A 20751-nucleotide genomic window follows, 5' to 3' on the forward strand; every position below is an offset into this window, starting at 1 on the left:
AGTACAGCTTGGACAGCACAGTAACCTCGTGACGCTGGATCACTTTCACATTATAAGTTGGCATGACTGGGTAAAGGGACTCCGGGCCTTTCTTTGACGTGCTTTTAATTATAAATATTTTTGGTCAATCCATGTAACCCTGAATAAATTACCTCTCATGCAGGACACTTTTTTTTTCTTTTGCCCCGAAAGTAGCTTGATTGTTATCTTGAAGAATTGGTAATTATTTTCCTCTTGCTTTGGCTTATTTCTCTGTGGATTGTATTGTGATGCAATGATCAGGGTTTTTGTTTTGTTTCTGGTTTTTTTTTTTTTTTAGTAATTTAATTTGTATTTAAAATGAGATTCCTTTTTGCCTCCGCCTGCTTGGTTGAGTAAATACTCTGTGAATCTTTAATACACCAGTGAAGTCTGTCATCGAGAATTCTTGTACTTACCGTCTTCTAAATATTTAAAAGCTTTTGCAAAAGGAGTACGCGTTGAAAATTTTCGCTAGCAGCCCACATTTCATTTTAATCATGATCCTAGGTGCTTTCAAGAAAATAACTTTTTTGGGGCGCCTGGGTGGCTCAGTCATTAAGCGTCTGCCTTCGGCTCAGGTCATGATCCCAGGGTCCTGGGGTCGAGCCCCACATCGGGCTCCCTGCTCTGCAGGAAGCCTACTTCTCCCTCTCCCACTCCCCCTGCTTGTGTTCCCTCTCTCCCTGTGTCTCTCTCTGTCAAATAAATGAAATCTTTAAAAAAATAAATAAATTTTTTTTTCTTGACTGATGATTTCACTGTGTACAAGCTCTTTTTCTACCTCAGTGGCTTGCAGCCTGTGATGCCCCATTCTGCTGCATTCTGGAGCTTAGCGGGCTTCTTGGCACATGATGTGGATTGCAGAGAGAATCCCAGGTCCCAACTGGGAAGACCAGGAACCTTGTCTTACTTCCCAAAGGACCACCTCTCCAGTAGCTCAGCCTGGGAGCAGGAAAGCCCCGGGGCGTGGGGGGGGGGGACTTCCCGATGGAGACTGAGTTTGGGGCTCTGGAGGCTTTGCCTTGGGTTCTCACCATCACAAACATGTATCTAACTTGTGGTGGCCATTCTGCCACCATATGCCACACGGCACTGATGTCATAGGCCTCCTGGTGGAGTAGCTCTTTAGCCTAAGAAGTTGCTTTGGAAGAAAGGTAGCACTGTCATGTATGTGTGTGGGTGATTCAGCTGCGGCATGCTTTTAAAATTAGGGAACCCTTGGGGCGCCTGGGTGGCTCAGTCGGGTAAGTGTCCCACTCCTGATTTCGGCTCAGGTCACGATCTCAGGGTTGTGAGATCGAACCCTGCGTCAGGCTCTGTGCTGGGCATGGAGCCTGCTTTAGATTCTCCTTCTCCCTCGGCCCCTCCCCCCACCCCCTCCTGTGCACATGCATGTGCTCTCGCTTGCTGTCAAAAATGAGATGAAATAAGATAATAAAATAAAATAAGGGCACCCCTGGCTCATGGTCACCCCAGGCTGGAATTTCCTCTCCCACTATATGGATTGGCTAGGGACTCCAACCTGTTAGGGAAATACTCACACCCAGCTGTTTATCCAGTGATCTCCCAACAAAATGCGGGGAGCGAGGCAGTGGTTAATGTTAAAGCTAATGATAACTAGTTCTTTATGGGTAGTGTGCACTGCTTGTTTGCTGTGTCATGATGTAAGATGTGGAGATAGTCTTGTTGACGTTTAGAAGTCAGTACCAACCGAAGACAGCTAGTACAGGCCTAAAAGGTAGCTACAGTGAAAAGGAAATGTTATAAATTTTATTGAGAGGAAAATAATGTTACAAATTTTGAAAAGGAACAGTCTCATAAACCCGGTTTTCAGAGGTAACTGGATTTTTGCATATTCCCATGCAGTCTTTGTCTTTACGTGGGCATATTTTATTTTCCTGATTGTAATTTTAGCCTTTGTGCCAGGATGATGTAGTCTGCTTTTCCTCCCACTAATCCTGCTATTGTATGATATTATCTAATTTCTCATGAGCTCCCTAATGACTAAGACCTGTGAAGAGGGTGAAAGGTGTAGGCTTGCTCTGGGTGTGTTCCAGGAGAGGCTTGTTCTCTTTCCATTCCGAGAACAATAGGTGGTGACTTCATGGTTGTGCTGTGTGATTCACTCCACAGAGTGTCTTGAAAACCTTCTTTGGCGTAGCAGTGCATTTTCCTTTAAGGCCACCAAAAGCTGTCTTTTTCCATCCTGGGACAAGTTGATAGGATTTCATGTGAACAGCACTTGCTAAACTCCATAACAAGGGTTTCTGAATAATGGAAATGTGCTGTTTGGGCCCTGAAACAGCTGCGATGCTTTTGTCAAGGATGCATCTTTACCAAAATGACAAATTAAAGCCCAAATGCTCTGCTTGGCAACAGTTGGGTCAAAACATTTAAGTCATTAATTAGAAGGAACTGAAGAGGGAAAATTTTACACAAATACACAGTGATGCAGACTCAACTTCATCTTGGAAAATGCAACTGAATTCTTAAAAAAAAGGGGGGGGCAGCCCTCAAGTGGGGCCTGCCAAGCTTGTCATTTGCAAATAAATCAAAAGACCATCATTGCAGGACAGAGAACCAATGAATAGAGTTGCTTTGTCATTCTTTGATGGGCCCCACACTCAAGCCTGCTATTAAAAATGAATGCATTCAAGAGGCTCTGCATTAAGAACATAAACAATTAAGGGCACTTGAGTTGCTCTGCTGAGAGCTGCTGCGAAGCTACGAGAGCTTTCTCCGGAGATGCAGGCCCCTGCAATCTGCCTCGCGAGGAGCCAGAGAATGGGAGCAGTTAGTGTTGCTGTCTCCGCCCCGGCAGCCTTCTGCAGGGTTGTTGTTGTTGTTGTTGTTGTTGGCCTTCTGCAGGGTGGTGGTGGTTGTTGTTGTTGGCCTTCTGCAAGGTTGTTGTTGGTGGTGGTCTTCTGCAGGGTTGTTGTTGTTGTTGTTGGCCTTCTGCAGGGTTGTTGTTGGCCTTCTGCAGGGTTGTTGTTGTTGTTGTTGGCCTTCTGCAGGGTTGTTGTTGTTGTTGGCCTTCTGCAGGGTTGTTGTTGTTGTTGGCCTTCTGCAGGGTTGTTGTTGTTGTTGTTGGCCTTCTGCAGGGTTGTTGTTGTTGTTGGCCTTCTGCAGGGTTGTTGTTGTTGGCCTTCTGCAGGGTTGTTGTTGTTGTTGTTGTTGTTGTTTCTCCCTCTTCTTCCTTTTAACCCCTCCCTGTTTTCAGAGAAGCCGCGAGTCTGAAAGATGAGCAGGGAAAGGATGGAGTCTGCGCCCAGTTGGAAAGGGCTCAGGCTTAGAACACGGTAGGAGCTGCCAAATGAGGGGGAGGTAGGACATAAAAGTTATTATCTGCCAGTAATTGGTGACTTCTGTTCTGATTAATTGAGCCACTAAAGGGTTTCTGTCATCTGGTACTCTTTGTTTTGTTTTAATCATAGGGTTTAAGAAGGGGTGAGACTACATTGCCAGGGATGGAATCATTTAAATGAATATTGTTTGAGGTTTCCCACAGTAGGCAAATGTGTTCCTGCACCCCCGGGCTGTGTTCCTGCCGTGGTCTTGTTTTATAAAAAATGGGTGGAGAAGGGCGCCATGGCTTATTATGGCCAGGCTTTAAAGGAGGAGAGGCAGGGCTGACCTCCCCGCCTGCTTGTTTCTGAACCTAGGCGGGTTTTGCTAACCTTTCAGCCCCTTCTCACTGGGCACCTGTGCTGGTTGATGAGGCATCAGAATACCTGGTATGCGTGCTAAGCAGCAGACGCTGCCGCTGCCTTGGCAGAGCCTGTGGTTCTCAAAGTGGGGTCCCGGGTTCAAGAGCTGCAAATCACCTGGGAACTTGTTAGAAATGCAGATGCTTGGGTTGCAGACCTCTTGACTCCGAAACTCTGGGAGTGGGGCCCAGCCATCTGTGTTTTAACAAGGCTTTCCTGTGATCCCGCTGCACCCTTAAGTTTGAAAACCACTGACAACCTCGTTAAACCATTAAAAACTCAGAGAGACGCCAAGCCCTTTTCATTTGGATTTCCCCAAAATGTGGTTAGTCCTTTATCGACATAACTATATTTTAAACAGAGAGCTACTCTGATGCATTAGAATTTAAGATAAAATTACCTTTTCGTGAATGTGCTGGTGAGCAAGCGCCATCATGGAAGACAGGCTGGTGAAAAGCCGACCTTCTGAAGAAAGTCTCCAGGCAGGGAACCTTTCCCCTCCTCTAAAGGGCAGGGGAGAGTATTGGGAGATTATTTACAGTGCTTTGCATAGATCATTTTAGGCATGCAGTTTTTATTCACACATCCTGGATTTTTCTTAGGTATATCCGATGTCATCTTTAGGATGTAGAGATGTATTCTGTGGATGTGCATTTGTGGATTTTGCTTTCCTGGAGTGCTGGACTGTCTGATGTTAGGGCTGATGCATGAATTCTCTGCCTATGAAGGGGAGGATGAAAGTGTGGTGAGTTGGGTGGCTGCTCTTTGTCTGCAATTTATAACTGAAGTCCGTTATAAGACTCTTCCTCTGCCTTGCAAAGCACCTCTGCCATGTCAGTGACGGACGGGGGCCACTTCTTGGGGTACTGTTGTCGGCCAAGGGGTGACATGCTCTTGACTCTGTGCTGCCACGGTCCTCCTTGGGCTGTATTGCTCTGCAGACAAGGCTGAGTTCATCAGCTTTGTTTCTTTTGAGCTTGTCCCCATTTCCCACTTCACTTCCTCGAGACAGGAGCAGGCAGAGGAAGTGGCTTCTAATCTTGCTTTATGATCCTGGGCAAATCATTTCCTTTCGGCATTGGTTTCTCCGAGTGTGGTAGGAGGATTGCCAGAGGGCTGAGCACCCAAAGGGTTTCCAGCTTTGCCAGCATTGTCACGACTCAGCGCCACAGTCAGTCACAGGCGTGGTGGGCCTGACTACCCTTCTCTCCCTTCCCTGTGCCATCATACATTTAAACAGTCAATCATGGGTGGTGTTCCCGAGGTCACTGGAGGGGAAAAAAAAAGTTACAGATAACCCTGCCACCCCAGCATAATCACTGTTTTTATTTTGGGTATCAAATTTCAGTGTTTGGCCACATGCGTGTTTAAAAAAAAAATAGGCGCACTAACACCACATCTTTGTTCTTCCCCTCCTGCTCCATCTAGTAAATGGGTTGGCCATTTAAGCATCATTATCCATAAAAATCACCTTAATGGTTACTGGCCCCATGCCTTTGGGTTGGTGTAGTGTATTTAACCATTCTCCTAGTCTTAGACAACTGATTTCTTAGGAGTGCAAATGTTAAGTTTTTCCAAAAGCTCTACAGATGGTTGTGATGTGTGGAGCTGCTGTTATATCTTTACCTGGCTTTTTCTCTTTTGCTTTGGAGAGTGCTGCAGTGAACAGCTTCATGCATGGAATGCTTTTCATTGCAACTATTTCCTTAGGATACATTCTTAGCTGTGGGAAGCCTTACCAAAGGGTTTGAATAATTTCATGCTCTTGAAACACATTGCCCAGTTCTTTCCAAGACGACTGTACCACTTTACTCTGTCATCAGTAATGTATGATTGTTCCAGTTTCCCAGAGGACTCATCATTGTTGGATTTTATTAATTTTTTTCTTTTTTCTTTTTTTCTTTAACTTAACTTGTGCGGAATGACCCTCCTTACATACAGCAAAATTTGCATTTTATTTGGTTGTCGGTGAGGTTAAACGTTTTCTTTTTCTGTATTTCAGGCTGTCATTTCACATACTCAGACTTCTAGTCAGAGGGATTTAGAGAGGGGCGTCTGGGTGGCTCAGTCTGTTAAGCGCCTGCCTTCAGCTCAGGTCATGATCTCAGGGTCCTGGGATCGAGCCCCACATCGAGCCCCACATCGGGCTCCCCCTTCCCTCGGCGGGAAGCCTGCTTCTCCCTCTCCCACTCCGCCTGCTTGTGTTCCTGCTCTTGATATCTCTCTCTCTCTGTCAAATAAATAAAATCTTCACCAAAAAAAAAAGGGATTTAGAGATTATTTCCTTTTTTTGTATGCTTTGTTTTTCATGTTCTTGCCTATTTATCTGTTGCCAGACACTTCTTACCAACACTCCACTGAATTTTTCCCTTGGCTTCCCGCTTGGTTCAAGGAAACCAAAAGATCAGTTTGCCAGCCCTCAGCACAAGCAGCATTTTTTATGAGCCATCAATTTGCAATTTAATGGTGGTGGAGTTTCCCCTCCCTAAGCTGACTTTGGGCAAGGTGCCACTGGATTGCTTTGAGACCCATGGGCAATTACTCTTGAGCAGTCTTCGCCCTGTTTGAGCTTCAGACAGCACTCATTATATATTATTCTGCGTGTAATGGCGAAGTGGGCAGACGTCGGGGGGTGGGCTCTTTGGTAATTAGACAAGGTGTAAGGAGTATGAAAAGGTGGAGAGCCGAGCCCTTAGGAATCATAAAATCCTAAAACTTCAAGTTCACATGCCCAGAAGGACATGTGTTCTCTTTAGGAGCCCTGCAGAATACGCCAGGATTTGGTTCCTCGCTGGTCTTGGAGGTATTTGACTATATTGAACTTAGTTAAAATGTCCATGCACCTGAATCTCATGCCTCCTAAGATAGGATTTCTTCCTGTAAACAGTCTTATTCAGATGCTGTTGAGGAACAGCTTATCTGGTTGCATCTTGGTCACTGAATTTAGGGTGTGTGGGGATTCCATCTTATTTCCGTGAAGCATTCCTCTGAAAGTGTGTTGAATGTGTGCCATGCAGTCAGTGTTAGTGGGGCAGGTCTGGTAGGGAGCTGTGTCCGCGTTCAGAAGGAGTCTTGCTCTCATGCTTCCCGTCTTGCGTGGAGAATACTTTAATGCCAGAGCTGTTAGGAAACTGGCCGGAAGCTTTATGTAAACGTGATTTTATTTATTTTATGTTTTTAAGATTTTGTTTATTTGTCAGAGACAGAGCGACAGAGACAGTACAAGCAGGGGGAGCGGCAGGCAGAGGGAGAAGAAGGCTCCCCATTGAGCAAGGAGGCTCATATGGGTGGGACTCGATCCCAGGAGCCCGGGATCATGACCTGATCGGAAGGCAGACGCTTAACCGACTGAGCCACCCAGGCGTCCCTATGTAAACATGATTTTAAACATATAGCCTTCCTTTGCTAAATGACAGTAGGATCATGAAGGGCCTAGAGGAATGTTTATTGGTGTTACAGGGCAGCTTCTAAGTGGATTTGAGGAAGGCCTTGAAGGGTCAGGGTAAGAGCCTAGCACTTTGTAATAGTGTAGCTATAGTTGACATAGTTGCTCCCTTGATTCTGACTAAACGATTGGCAGAGACCTGGGGCCCAGCAGTTGAAGTGACTTCCCTGAAGACACCTAGTACTCATCTGAGATGCAAACCCAAGTTTTTGGATTATCAGGGCCAGCCCTGTTATCATAAGTGAATCAGTGAGGGGAGTTGGCATTGACAAGGAGAATAGCAGATCGTTCTGGGCAGGTAATTTGGATTCCTGCTTCCTGCTCCCCCAGTGTGTGGTGGCTAAATCCATGAAGTAAGGCTTGATGCTGGGGCCTTTCACCTCTGGTTAAGTTTCTGGGCACGAAGTTGCCTTGCAGATCCGGTTTGGGGAAAGCTCTTGAACGCCTTAATGTTGTTGCTTTACATAGTGTCCTAAATACAAGGCACAGGGAAAATTTATTTATAAGTGTCATGACTATTAGCAGGTACTGAATGTATCTTCAGCTTTGGGCAGGAGAATGATTTCTAGGTGGAAAATATGGTTTGCTTTGGGTTTTTTGTTCATTTGTTTTTCCACTGGAGTTGTCCAGCCTTCCGAGCAGGTAGAAGACAGTCTTAAAAGAGTCTGAGAACTTTTCTTAATGCCTGCTTAAGCTGGGTCAAATGTCCCGTTTAACCTGCTTGCAAACTCCGTGGTCAGAGGCCCAGGTAGCAAACTGTTGCTTGTTATTTTGTGCTGAATTAAAGATCTTACCAGAATATCCTTGCACTGAAGCAAGAGATAATACTAAAGAATTATTGTCGGTTTTTATGCTGCCGTCCACACTATTTTCAGGGCTGGGGAGAATGTTTATGAAACCCTCCTGGGATGGCGGTGATGTTTTCGAGCTCATAAGGCACTGTCAGGGAAACAGGTTGCATCCTCACGCTGCAGGAGGGTAGGTATAATGTCGTTAGGGAGAATCAGGGCAGCTTGAAGAATTTCAGGGTAAACCAGAGGTGAAATCTGAATTTAGCTTTGTGGCCCCAAATCAGGCTCACTTGTCAGAGGCTAGTTTAAGATGAGGGCTGAGAGACCTGGCAGGAGCAGGGGACAGCTGGGGTAACAGCCTCCTATGTTGCTCTTATTTCCATTCTTTCTTCAGACCATTTATTGAGAATTCCCAGGACAGATGGTATGGCTTTTGATGTCTCTTCATCGGTCTGAGCTTTGATCTTTAACCTCCTTCTGTTTCAATTTTACCTACTCTCACCTAATTTATATTGTTTATGCTTTAATCTGTACTTCTTTTATTTTGTTTTTAGGAACTCTCATATTATTAAAGGTTTATGAGTTCATTCCATTCAGGGTCTTCACTGTCCCCTGACAGTTCAGTTCAGTTCTACCTTGAAGCCATCCTGTGGAATAACACATATCATTATTATAGAGATCATCTTTTCTTCTTAAACCAAAATAAATTCCATTAGCAGCACTAGGAAGAAAATTAAGAATGGCATCTATGATTTTGGGGTGTTCTAACCCTGACCCAAAAGCCGGGAACATAAAAATATTCTTTAGTAAATGACCACATAAAAATTTAAAATTACTTTTGGCAACAAATCCACAGTAAGCAAGGTTGAAAGACAAGTGGCAAGCTGGAAAAGCTATGGAAAGTGTTGATATTTGTCATATGGAAAGAATGACAGAAAGACAATGATGAATAAATACCAAGGGGAAAATAAAGGAAGGAAAATAGTGGACTAGTAAATATGTGAAAAGATGTTTAGTTAGCTTCAAGAAGAATCTAAGTAATGCAAATAAAAATGAGATCATTGTTTTAATCTATTAGGTGGATAGAGATTTAAAAAAAAGGTCAACAAAACCCAGTATTGACATTGGGTAGGAGAGCAAGCCCCCGCATAGATGGGTGATATAGTAAATTGGTAACCTTCTCTGCTGGGCAGTTTATCAGCATGCATTACAGGGTAAAACATGTATACCCTTTGACCTAGCAGTTTCACTTCTAGCGATTACTTTTAGAGATCTATGTAGAGGACTATTTGACACAGGGTTTGTAATTGTGGAAAAATAGATCAAGCGTAAATATCCACTGATACCAGGAGTGTTTAACCATCACTATGCTTATATAGTGGAATGATGTTCTTATTCACCTTTGTAATTTATTGAGTGGGAGGATATCCATAATACAGTTTTGGGTGAAAATAACATATTATAGGAAAGCCATGTATATAATGGGACCCCTTGGTGTAGGAAGCGCTCCTTTCTACTCTGGGCTTGTATGCATGAGCCATGTATATAATGGGACCCCTTGGTGTAGGAAGCGTACCTTTCTACTCTGGGCTTGTATGCGTGTGTGCATTGAGAGCGTGGAGTGATCCTTTCCAGAATCACCAAAATCTTACCTGTGGTTATCCCTGGATGATAGACTTGAGTTTCTTTTGACTTTTTTTTTATATTTCTGTATATATATCTCGTTGTGTGCGTGTGTATGCTCAAAGCGAGCATATATCCTCTTTAAAAGTGGACCTTAAGTGTGATTTTGGAGAAGGGGAAAGTACAGAATGGTATTGGAATGTACAGTAGGTAGGGAGTAAGGAATAAGGACCTACAAGTCCACAAAGGGCATCCCTACTCCTATACATGTACTCAAGTATATATTCCTGTTGCAAAGGAAGGGGAAGCCTGCCCATACTTTCGAGGAGAGCCATGACCTTGAGTTAGCTTGAGTGTGTGGCTGTGATCAAATGAGCTGGGTGGGGCTGACACAGTTGTTTTTGCACCTGGTACAGCTGCACCTTTTTTGCATAGATCTGTGGCCCCGCTGGTTAAAGCAAGGTCATGGTTTTGCTTTCTGTACCAGTCATTTCCCCCTTGCTTCCAGGGCGAGATCTGAAACCCTATCTCATTGGTGGTCAGGGAGAATTGAGTTGTTTGGGCCTAAATCCCATCCCTGAAAACCAAAGGCCTTGTTGCTCAGTTAACTAGGATCATCTTGGAGGATGAAGGCAGCTTTTTTTAATGTACTTGATTATACAGTTTCTGAGTTTTCTACTTCATCTTACTTATTCTGTTCTCTGTTTCTCAAGGGCATGGTCTGTATGCTTCATAATTTTCTTCTCCTCATGTTCCTTTTCATTGCCTAATTCAGTAATAGAGGTGGCATTAGTAAGCATTGACAGAAAATGATGAAATAAATAAGGTCAAGGCTAGGACTCTTCAGATGACCTTTTCTTTTTCTTTTTTTTTTTTTTAAAGCAGAACTGGTTCTTCAGAGTTAGAGGAAAGCAGAGCTGCTTTGCCATTGCAGGAGATTGGAGGACGGGTGGGCAGGTGGATTCTACCCTAGGCTGGAAGCAGAGCACTCTTGTTGCCTCCCTTGGCCAGTTTGTCTCTTCCAGCAGAGGGAATGCTGTGGATTTGGAACTGAGCAGGGACCTCTCCTACTTTCTTTACAAAAGCCTGGCCACAAACACTCAGGACACATTTTGTGACCTTCAGCTGACCCGTGGGACTCTCTCAGCAAGGTGCTTGCATTTGATGCCGCATTGTGGTGAAACCCGACAGATAACCCAGCACATCTCGATTTGACCCTCATGCTGGACCATGGGTTCTGTTTCAGCAATGTTTTCTTGGCCTGTTGAAATAGACTCAGTGAAGGCTACTAATGTTAAGGTCCCATTTGAATTGTGTAAGAGTTGGGACAAGCAGGAAGGTGGTCCGTGGGCTCCTTTCTTCTCTCTCACTCTTCACCTTATCTTGAAGGCTAGACCGAGTTTGTTGGTGCCCCTGCCCCACTGGCTTCTGACACCAGTTGGAATGAACTTGCTATAACAACATAAAAATGCGGTAGTACACCATAACTGAAGAAGCATACGAGGGGTTTGCACTCACCAGGTTAAAGGATCATATAGCCTTAAGCCACGTAGGTTTTCTGACTCAAACTACCCATTATCTTTTCTTTAAGTGACCAATAAAGCGTGTGATTATGTCTTACTTTGCAAATGGGATTAATACCTACTGTTTATCTGAAGATAAATATTAGCAACATAGCTTGGGAAAGCAATTTTATGCCCTCAAGAGTGAGGTAGTGGAGGGCGAAAGTTTTGGGTATGATGTTTTATCTTTCTGAACTGATTATGAAGTATACTAAACATTTATATGGCTTTGTCTTTATAGACTGAAATCGCCAAGAGATTGAATACAATTTGTGCACAAGTCATCCCATTTCTGTCTCAGGAAGTAAGTAAAACTGTTCAGCTGTTAAAGTGCAATTATGTTGCTTCTCTGTTTGCAAATTAGCTAGTTTTAAGATGTTAATTTTATCACAAGGAACAAGTGTAAAGAACATCTGCTACAGCTGAAGTGAGTAAACCCCCTGCTATCCCATCTAACAGAGCTGAGGGCACACTGTAAACATGGTGTCTATAGCTCAACCCCAAATTAATGTTTTTTTTTTCCCATGGAAGACTGCAAAATGACGATCCACCGTAAAGCTTTGCTTTTCTGTGAGGAGTAGTATAAGCTTGGGAAGCTACTGATGATTCAAGTGTCCTTCTAGAGAGCTTTTCCTGTACTGTATTTTTTAAAAATGGTTCCATCAGGGTTGACTTGACCATGGAAGCAGGTGTTTGATTTGTCCCTGTACATCAAGTCAGGTCTGCGTGGGAAAAGCTCTTTATATGAGTAATCTGTGAAATGGACTCAAAACCAATATAGTTTAGTGTTGCCTTCAAGTTTACTTTTGGATACAAGCTAGTAAATGATAAACTGTGTGTTCAGTGTGTACAGGATGCATGTATCTTGAGACAGTGAAAAGCTTACTGGGACCCACAGCTAGAATACCGGGTATCTGTTCCTTTTGAAATCTGCTGCTCCAGAGTGGATAGCAGGTCTCCTCTCTGCCTTTTCCAGTGTAACGTCTACTCATTGATACAGTTTAGATGTGTTGGTCTTTGGAATGGTGTTAGACTTTAGTAATACTGGTTTCTGCTGCAGTCTCATGCCTCCCAAAGCAAAGATGCGGCTTTGTTTTTATTTGTGAGTGGAGTTGGGAGACATGGAGAGTGTTCCCAGTCTGTGAATTAAGAGTTGGGGGGGGGGAATCCTTCCTTTTCCCCTCAGGCGGATAAAAAAATCTTAAGGCTAAAGAAGGAGTGGAATCCCCCAAAACTACTGGCGGGTTAAGATTTGTTGACCAGAGAAGTAATCAAGATTGAATGTTTAAATTTTAAGTATAGAAATGGGGGTTTTAAACTGGCTGTCAGCTTTACCTGCTCAAACTTAACAGTGAACCCCTTTTGCAAACCTGGGTCATCTTCCAAATCCCCAATACCAGTGATTTTCTAAGGCTTCAGGTTACCATTTTGACGTCATCTTTGACTTTTCTATCATTCCAACCCCAAAATTCCCATCAGAAGTGGGAACTAGTGTTGGTTAGAAATAAGGGAAGCCGCGTCCTCTGTTTTCCTTTTCCTGCTGTACATGTGTTCTGTGAAATAATCCGTGTTTGAGAAACTTCCCATTTAAATCCATATTCTGCTTGAATCTGCATTGCATATGCTTTTATATTTTTATTGTTGTTTTTGGAAGGTACAGTGAAGTTCTTTGGCTGCCTTGCTAACACTTTTTCTTCTCCTTATTTTCAAAGCATCAACAACAGGTGGCCCAGGCTGTCGAGCGTGCCAAGCAGGTGACCATGGCAGAGTTGAATGCCATCATCGGGGTACGTGGCCTACCAGGTCTACCTCCTACAGTGTGTATAACCAGCTTTCATTTCTTATTAATTTGATGGCTTAATCTATCTGTATATATAATGTCCTGTAGGCTTAACGTTGGCCTGTCGGTAAGGGTGGGGGAGGAGGGCTCAGGTATGCGAGGTGTGTAGGGGAAGACAGATGAGCATAAGGAAGGTGATAGAAACATTTTTAGGAGGGGAAGAAAAATAGATCTATTCAGTGGGAAAATAGATACAGTTTATACCCTGACACTTAAACCGCTGTTGCTCTCTTAGTCAAGTAAAAAGCTCCAGGTTAGAGTTTTAAATACTTTCCTTACTTCGGGCTTATTATAACTTTGGATCACAGGTTGGTCAAGACATGTCTCAATGTGATCCTTTCCTTTAGCCATCTTTGCTTTTGCCTTTTCCTTTCTGGGGTGTTAGACCCAAGAGAACTGTTTGCTCTTTCTCTTCCTTGTGCCTCTTGCATGAATTTTTAAGTGGCACCCCATTGGAAAGAGCACTCTCTTGCCGTTGAAGAAGTGATAATTGTCTGCCCCAGTGCTCTCTAGCTTTTCACCAGGTTTCTGCTCTCCTGCCTTGAGTTCAGTTAGCGCTCCACGCCGACCACTGGTTGTCAATCACAGGTCATTTGCTTTGCATTAATGAGCCCAGTGTCCATCCCATCCCCCCACCAGTCCCCCACCCGTCCCCCCACCACATCCCCCTGAGTTCGCCCTCACCCCTGCAGGCCCGGGGACCCCGGGATGGTTCTCATGTTTTCTGCCCTTCCAGACTAAGCCAAAGAAGTAGCTGAAACAAGGGACCATCCTTTCTGATTTTATTCATATGTGAGTGCCTTGAGCGGATTCAAATCACTCATTTATCAATTTATGTTAATTGCTTGTGAGAAGATGCCCTGCTGGTCTTTATAGTTCCCTCAGACACTTTGTAATGATAATTAGACATGCTGCTGTACGGATTAAGAGTGCCATAGTCCAATGACGGCCACAGACAATGGAACCAGTTAATCCATCAGGGTTTAAAATTACATCCCAACTGGAGATGGAGAAAAAACATAAGAGCCGAGGAGGATTAAAGAATGAGCCTCAGCTTGAAAACTCTCCTTTCATCAGTTTCTCAATTGCCGATCTGCAGTCGGGTTGCCTGTGGTAAGCTATTGGCAGTCAATTAGGTGAAATAAAGTGGGAGGGTGACCTTCATTTCCTTTTAATAGCTTTTTCCTCCCTGAAATGGGGAGCTTCAGTGGATTTTCAGCTTAAATTTTATTCAAGCTGCTTTATTACACTTGACAGCTTAGCTCTGCATAAACAATTCTCCCCTCCTCCTCTTCCCCCCAGAACCAGGCTCTGCCTTTCTCTCCCGCCCCCCCCTTAGATCACATTTTTGACTGTTACTTAGTGGGCTCTCTAATCACATTCAACAAAAAACACAATTACATCTGCATTTGTCGGCTGCCTTCTGTACCCTTTTCTTGTGTAATGAATTGCTTTATTTCAGAGATCAAATCAAATATTCACTGGTACTTTTGCATGTACCGTGTTTGATTAGCAAAGACTAATAGCAAATTGTACTTGTAGCTCGAGCACAGAAATTTTTTAACCCAAATGAATGAGGATGGAAAAGCCTGTTTTGATTAAAGAGAAACATATGCAAAGCAGTTTTCAAGTACCCAGTTACACTTTGTGGAACATGTTTGTTTTCTGATAGTCTCTAGATTTTTATATATCCTTTCTCGATGGTGAACCTTGTGCCCGTAAATTCTCCAAGGCCCTGTCCAGTCCCACACGTTAGAAAGGAGGAAATTGTATTAACCAGATGTTTATAGGTAAGACTCCTTTTGAACTGAATCGGAAAATGAAAATGGCAGGTCGCTTGAGAAGGGCAGATGAATCGCTAATTTTATGAATGGCTTTCATCCAGGAAACATGTTGTTGAGATTATAAAAGCAGATTAGCTCTGATAGCTAGCAACAATAACCCAAATAGGGAATTGGGCCCCGAGCACAAGACTTAACGCCAATTGCATGTCTTCAGCCTACTAGCATGTGCGGTTTTCCTAATTGTAAATTTTTGGCTCACTCTATTAATTTATGTCAGAAGGCTTTTTGAAAGTTTGTAGTGATCAATAATTATCCTGCACCGTAAGTTTCATGCTCTGGCATATGCTTGATTTTTGCTCGAAAGGAATTGTGCGTGTCCTGGAAAATTGAAGTGGCATAAAATTGGGTTGACAATTCAGTGGACCTTTGCACCCCTTCATTGAACATGCAGTGTGTCAACCTGTCTCCCCAGAGGGGAGAAGGCTCCAGGAGGCTGTCTGTTCCTACAGGCAGCAGCTGTGCACAGAGTAAATGCAGCCCCCGCTTGATAGCTGCTGTCAGTATCACTCAGGGACCCGCTCAGGACGAAGAACAATGGGAGAGGCCACGCTCTTCGTCAGCATCGACTTTCAGGCTAAGAAAAGAAATAGTAATTTAACGGTTTAGACATCTATTACAAGTGTGAAAGATCATGAAAGAGTAGCCTTTAAAATGCAAAGGAGTCGAAACATTCTCCTTCCCTTTAAGGTACAATCAAGGGGCTTACTGCTTGCTTGGCAGGGCTAAAGACGGTTCTCTTTAGCAGACCTGGAAAACGTGAAATCTTCTCAAGGACGCCAACGCTGCTAAGGTGGGCTCAGCTTGTGTCCTGGGACTGTGGATTGGTCTTGGAGGAGGAAGAGAGAGTTTCTCTTTTTTTCCGTCTGTGTTGAGTGAACTAATGATGCCCATTTCTCGCCAGCATGGGAAACTTAGTTCTCCTACCTGACAGAAAATACTGAATTTTAAACCTTTTCCACTCCAGACACTACCTGCCTTCAACTTACATAGATTACTGGTATTTCAGAAAGATAAGCTTCTTAGATACTTGATATTTGGAGAAACTGTTGAAATAGTTACACTTCATGTGATACTTCTTTTAAACAGTTGTGACGGATAGCAAATTTGATAATTGGCAGAATAATAACTGCAACCCTACTTTTTGAATTTTGCTTTTTATTAACTCTTTTGCTATTAAACGTGTTATGTTCTTGTAGCAAGAGTAATAATGCAGAGATCTTAATAGGTATAGGGTTTATTTGGTGTGACTACATAACTCATTTGTGCTTCAGAAAACAGGTTCGTGTGGGAAGGGAACTTACTGGAGACCTTAATTTTTTTTTTTTTTAATTTATTCCTTACATCAGTACAGCCTCCATGATGTAAGCAGACTTCCTCAAAGATTTTTTTCCCCCAATTTGGAATTCTGTTTAAAATGCTCAAAACAAAATAGATGACAACACTTTGTGGAATGGTTGATATCTTCCTGAAGGCAGGGAAAATGATTGAAGGACTCTTCGAGATCATTTTCCCTTGTATTATTTGAGGGAGCTTGGAACTAAGAACTTTCTTCTACTTGCTATGATAATAATTGATTTTAGTTGAGATTGGGCTTCCAGATAATTAGTGTTATCTTTTAGTGGGTTTATATCACATGTAGTTAATACGGATCATATAGTTACAGTTACGTATGTATTTGTACACATACGCTTTTTTTTTTTTTTTAGAATTGAGGTATAATTTACATGTTGTGAATTGCACCAATCTTAAATATATAGGATGATCACTTTGGCATGAGCACACACCCTGTAACCCACACTACTTTCGGGGTGCAGATTCTCTCCTTCACCCCAGGAAGTTCCCTTGTACTTTTTCTCAGCCAGTGTTTCTCCACCCCTAAAGAAGGTTGCTTTTTGCTTAAAAAAGTAAAATATGATTGGTTGAGTGTAATTTAAAAAGAAAAATTGCATAATCGGATATCCACTTGCATCCAAGTACTGACTGCCCAGCCAGCTTCATGGTGCTTTGTGCTCATCTTTCTTTCTTTTTTTTTTAATAAAGATTTTATTTATTTATTTGACAGAGAGAGGGAACACAGGCAGGGGGAGTGGGAGAGGGAGAAGCAGACTTCCTGCTGAGCGGGGAGCCTGATGGGGGGCTCGATCCCAGGACCCCGGATCATGACCTGAGCCAAAGGCAGACGCTTAATGACTGAGCCACCCAGGCACCCCATGTGCTCATCTTTCTAAGAGCGTTTGCCTTGTGTTTTACCTTGCACAAAGGTAAAGCATAGGTCTAGGGTCAGATGGACTTGAGTAGGACACTTGGTGCTGCCACTTGGTAGCTTTGCGACCCCATATGATCAGTTAACCTCCTTGAGTGTCCCCATCTGCAGATGGGTAATACCATCTACCCTGGATGGCTTTTGTGGGGATAGGACCTTGGCTGGCAGCCTTTACCCAGCATGGTCCTGACTCCTTGAACTGTGGTTCTGTCTACCTTGTTTCTGTAAGTGCCTATAGCAGATCTGTGGGTCCAGTTGGCAAAGTCTCGTGTGAGGGGTGGTGGCCCCGAGCAGCGGGTCACTTCCCCTTTAGTTATTTCTAGTGGTTACATGGATGTCAGTGTTTGAGATTAGACCCATCCAGATGCTCTGCTCCTGCCACTCAGTTGTCATGCGTGAATGGCCTTTACTGAGGATGTACCAGTGAAGAAGCCTTGGCTATTTAACTTGATCAACAGACGTAAGGTTCAAAACAGAAGGGTAAAAGTTAAGTTTTGGGAACAGATGGAGAGAAAATTGAGAAGCAGAAGTGAGTATAAGACATCGTTGGCTTCCTTACTTAGGAGAAAGGGGAACAAGGCCTTTGCTGGCCCTGAGGGGTTGCACAGATCATTGTGATGGAATTGGAAGGAGAGAGAGAAGAGATGGCCAGATGACCAGCGGGGATTGTCCTTCCCATACCACAGAATGCCTGATTTTTGACAGCCGTCCCAGTGCTGACTGTGGGATGTAAGAAAATTTGAGCAGTTGCTCATAGCAATGCCTGTGAACATCAGGAACTCAAAACATTTGGGGTTAGTGTCGGCCACCTTGTTTTTCTGTTCTCATTTAGTTGGTCCTTGTCTGACTTAATGTCCTGTGAACAGAAGAACTTCTGTCAAGGCCTTTGGGGCTCCAGTTATTGGTCAGATGTTTATATCCCTGCTTCATAGGTGAACTTAAAATTCTCTGTACTTTAAAACAACTTAGTATAAAATAAAAGAGGTCTAGAGGCTTTTCTGGTGTCTGTCTATGTTTGTGTAGGGGATGGCTGTGAGTACAAACTCCTGATGTGTCTGTAGAAGGAGGATTCCTGTCCTTAAGAGATTGAGTTGTAGACCTAAAGGCTCCCCATTGTTGCATGAGATGATTGGTTTAAGGATTAGCAAAATGTTGGATTATTTTTCTCCTCCGGCTGTAGCTGTCAGCTATCTATAGGATTGTAGTGTGTGAAGTTTAAGAGGATGAGGTTAGCCTCTTATTCTTATGAGTATGCAGTTAATCCCTGGAAAGCCCATCAATAACCCAGCTGTAAGTTTCTTTATAAAACAAATTTGCCCTCGGAGAATAATGCCTTGCCTGCTACCAAGAGCAGAAAATGACAGGGCTACAACTAGCATGGATATTCTAGCTCTACTTAGATTTAGTGATCTACCCTCCTCCTAAATTCTAGTAGTCCAGCCCTTCTATTAATTTTCCAAGGAGAAGGAGTCTGCTGTGTATCTTACTTCTCCCTGGGTTCAAGTTAAATTTTTTACTGAGAGTACAGGTAGGTATCTCTTCAGGGCTTGGCTTCAATGTCTGGGTTCTTCTGAATAATCAGCGTGGTTTTTTAGTTGCTAGAAAACTTGTTGAGGCACTTTTTAATTTCCCCGCATATATTCATATGATTTGTACTTGATTCCTTGGAAGGAGACATTATCCTATTTTCTCTCTTTTCAGAGTAGAAAGTAGAGCACCCCATTTTAACAGTTAGACCTATGCATTTTTTTAAATTGATGCATAATTTACATACCATAAAATTCGCCCTCCCAAAGCATACGAATCAGGGGGTTTTGGTATATTCACAAACTTGTGCAACTATCACCACACATTCTAGAACATTTTTATCACTCCAAAAAGAAACCCCATATCCATTAACAGTTACCCCCCTTGCCTCCCAGCGCCCCCCCCAGTCCCTGCAGCCACTGATCTTTCTGTCTCTCTGGGTTTGCCTGTTCATTTTGTGTAAAAGGAATCCGCTAACATATGTGGCCTTTTGTGGTGAGGTTCTTTCACTTCGCACAGAGTTCTCAAGGTTTATTCATGTAGCATGTACTTCAGTCCTTATTGATGAATAATATTGCATTGTATCAATACACCACCTTTATTAATCCAGTCACCGGCTGATGGACATTGAGGTTGTTTCCAAACCTTTTGGCTGTTTATGAATAATGCTGCAGTGAACGTTGTGTACGTATGGTGAGGACCTGTTTTCTTTTCTCTCAACTGAACCTGCGAGTGTCCTCGCAAGGTCATGTGCTAACTCAGTTTAACGCTTTGAGCAGCTGCTAGACCGTTTTACAAAGTAATGGACGAGAATTCCACTTTCTCAGCATCTTCTCCAGCACTTGTTGTCGTCCATCTGTTTGAGCCTAGACGTTCCAGTGGGTGTGATGTTCGTGGTTTAGATTTGCAGGTTTCTCTGCCGGCTAATGATGTTGAGCATCTTTTCATCAAAGCCTTCCATGGCTTTAGAAGTGGATCTACCTAAATCAACATGGCTTTTTAAAACTTCATTTGATTCAGGCCTTTCAGTCCAGCGCTCTGATCATTGTCATCGCTGTCATCGTCATCCAGGGCAGGCGGGACGAGCAAGGACGTCAGTGATGATGCAGGAGGAGTGGGCCTTTGTGGATTCGCTGCAATGCAGAAAGAGTAAAGATGAGTTCAGGTCCTTTTTTTAGAGTTTTAGGCCTTCATCCTGGTGCCTGCCTCCATATAGGCCATCAGTTTTGTCTCTGGGTGTCATTTTCTGTATGCTCCTGCATGGAGATATGGGGCGTTTCAGTGGATTGTTGTTGTTGTTGTTTGTTTTTTTAAACTATGTTCAAGTGGCTTGAGAATTCTTGGCCCCAGTAAGCAGTTTCTGCCTGTTTATCACCCTTGCCACTCTTCACAAGAGAGGCCACTCACATAATGGGAGGTTTTCAGATAACTCCTATAGTAGTGTCCTTGACGTTTCTGCTCCCACATGGCTCTTCCCCATTTTCCCGGCTTGTTTACTGTGGCATGCCAATTTTCTCCTTCTGCAGTCTTCCCCAGGTAAGAGCGGAATGTTTTCAAGAACAGGGAAATAGCAAAAATCAAGGAAGAGTGATTTGGCGATAACTGGGAACAAATACTACTTTTCCCACATTTTTTCCTTCTTTAGAAGTGTTTATAATACCAAATGCTATGAATGTCACTTACTGGCATGCTTTTAAAGGCATGAGAGATGCTATTTTGGGGGCATGGTTTCAGTTCTGGTTGGGTTCAGTTTGTGATCTGTGTGACATGGTTTTCCCTAAGGTTATAGAGCAGGGTAGATTTCCGAAATCCAAGTTGATTCTGTGGTGGGTGATAAAGAGCTTAGCATCTGGTGAGGTTAAGGTGGGCGTTGGCCTTCGTTTTCCTTTTGGGTGTCCGTTCCTGTTGTATAGGCAGCTCGGTGGCGATAAAGCACGTGCTACAGCTGTTTTAGAAACACAACTGTGGAAACCACAACACCGTTACATTAAAGCTCTGAATGTAAACAGCAAAGTCGATTTCATTATAGTAACATAATTGACCCAGGCTGTACTAGGTAAAACACGAATTAAAATTCTGAATGCAGCGCTCTTGTTTGACATGGATGAGGTGACTTTAGTCGTTGTGG

General features: G+C 43.4%; 1 protein-coding gene across 6 annotated transcripts in view; it reads left to right on the forward strand.

Moving 5' to 3' along the window:
* Window positions 1-20751, forward strand: part of LOC112838532 (TLE family member 1, transcriptional corepressor) — a 95422-nt gene that overhangs the window by 17184 nt on the left and 57487 nt on the right. For 3 of the 6 annotated variants that reach the window (XM_073889668.1, XM_025891293.2, XM_073889670.1), the window contains 2 exons: window positions 11391-11453; window positions 12862-12966. In XM_073889668.1, the coding sequence (XP_073745769.1) occupies window positions 11391-11453; window positions 12862-12966 (168 nt within the window). The remainder of the gene's footprint in view (window positions 1-11390; window positions 11454-12861; window positions 12967-20751) is intronic. The other 3 variants (XM_073889669.1, XM_025891295.2, XM_025891294.2) reach the window with 1 other exon arrangement.

Source organism: Callorhinus ursinus, unplaced genomic scaffold, assembly GCF_003265705.2.
Source record: "Callorhinus ursinus isolate GAN/ISIS: 27379988/994484 unplaced genomic scaffold, GSC_fseal_2.0 scaffold113, whole genome shotgun sequence".
Lineage (NCBI taxonomy): Eukaryota > Metazoa > Chordata > Mammalia > Carnivora > Otariidae > Callorhinus > Callorhinus ursinus.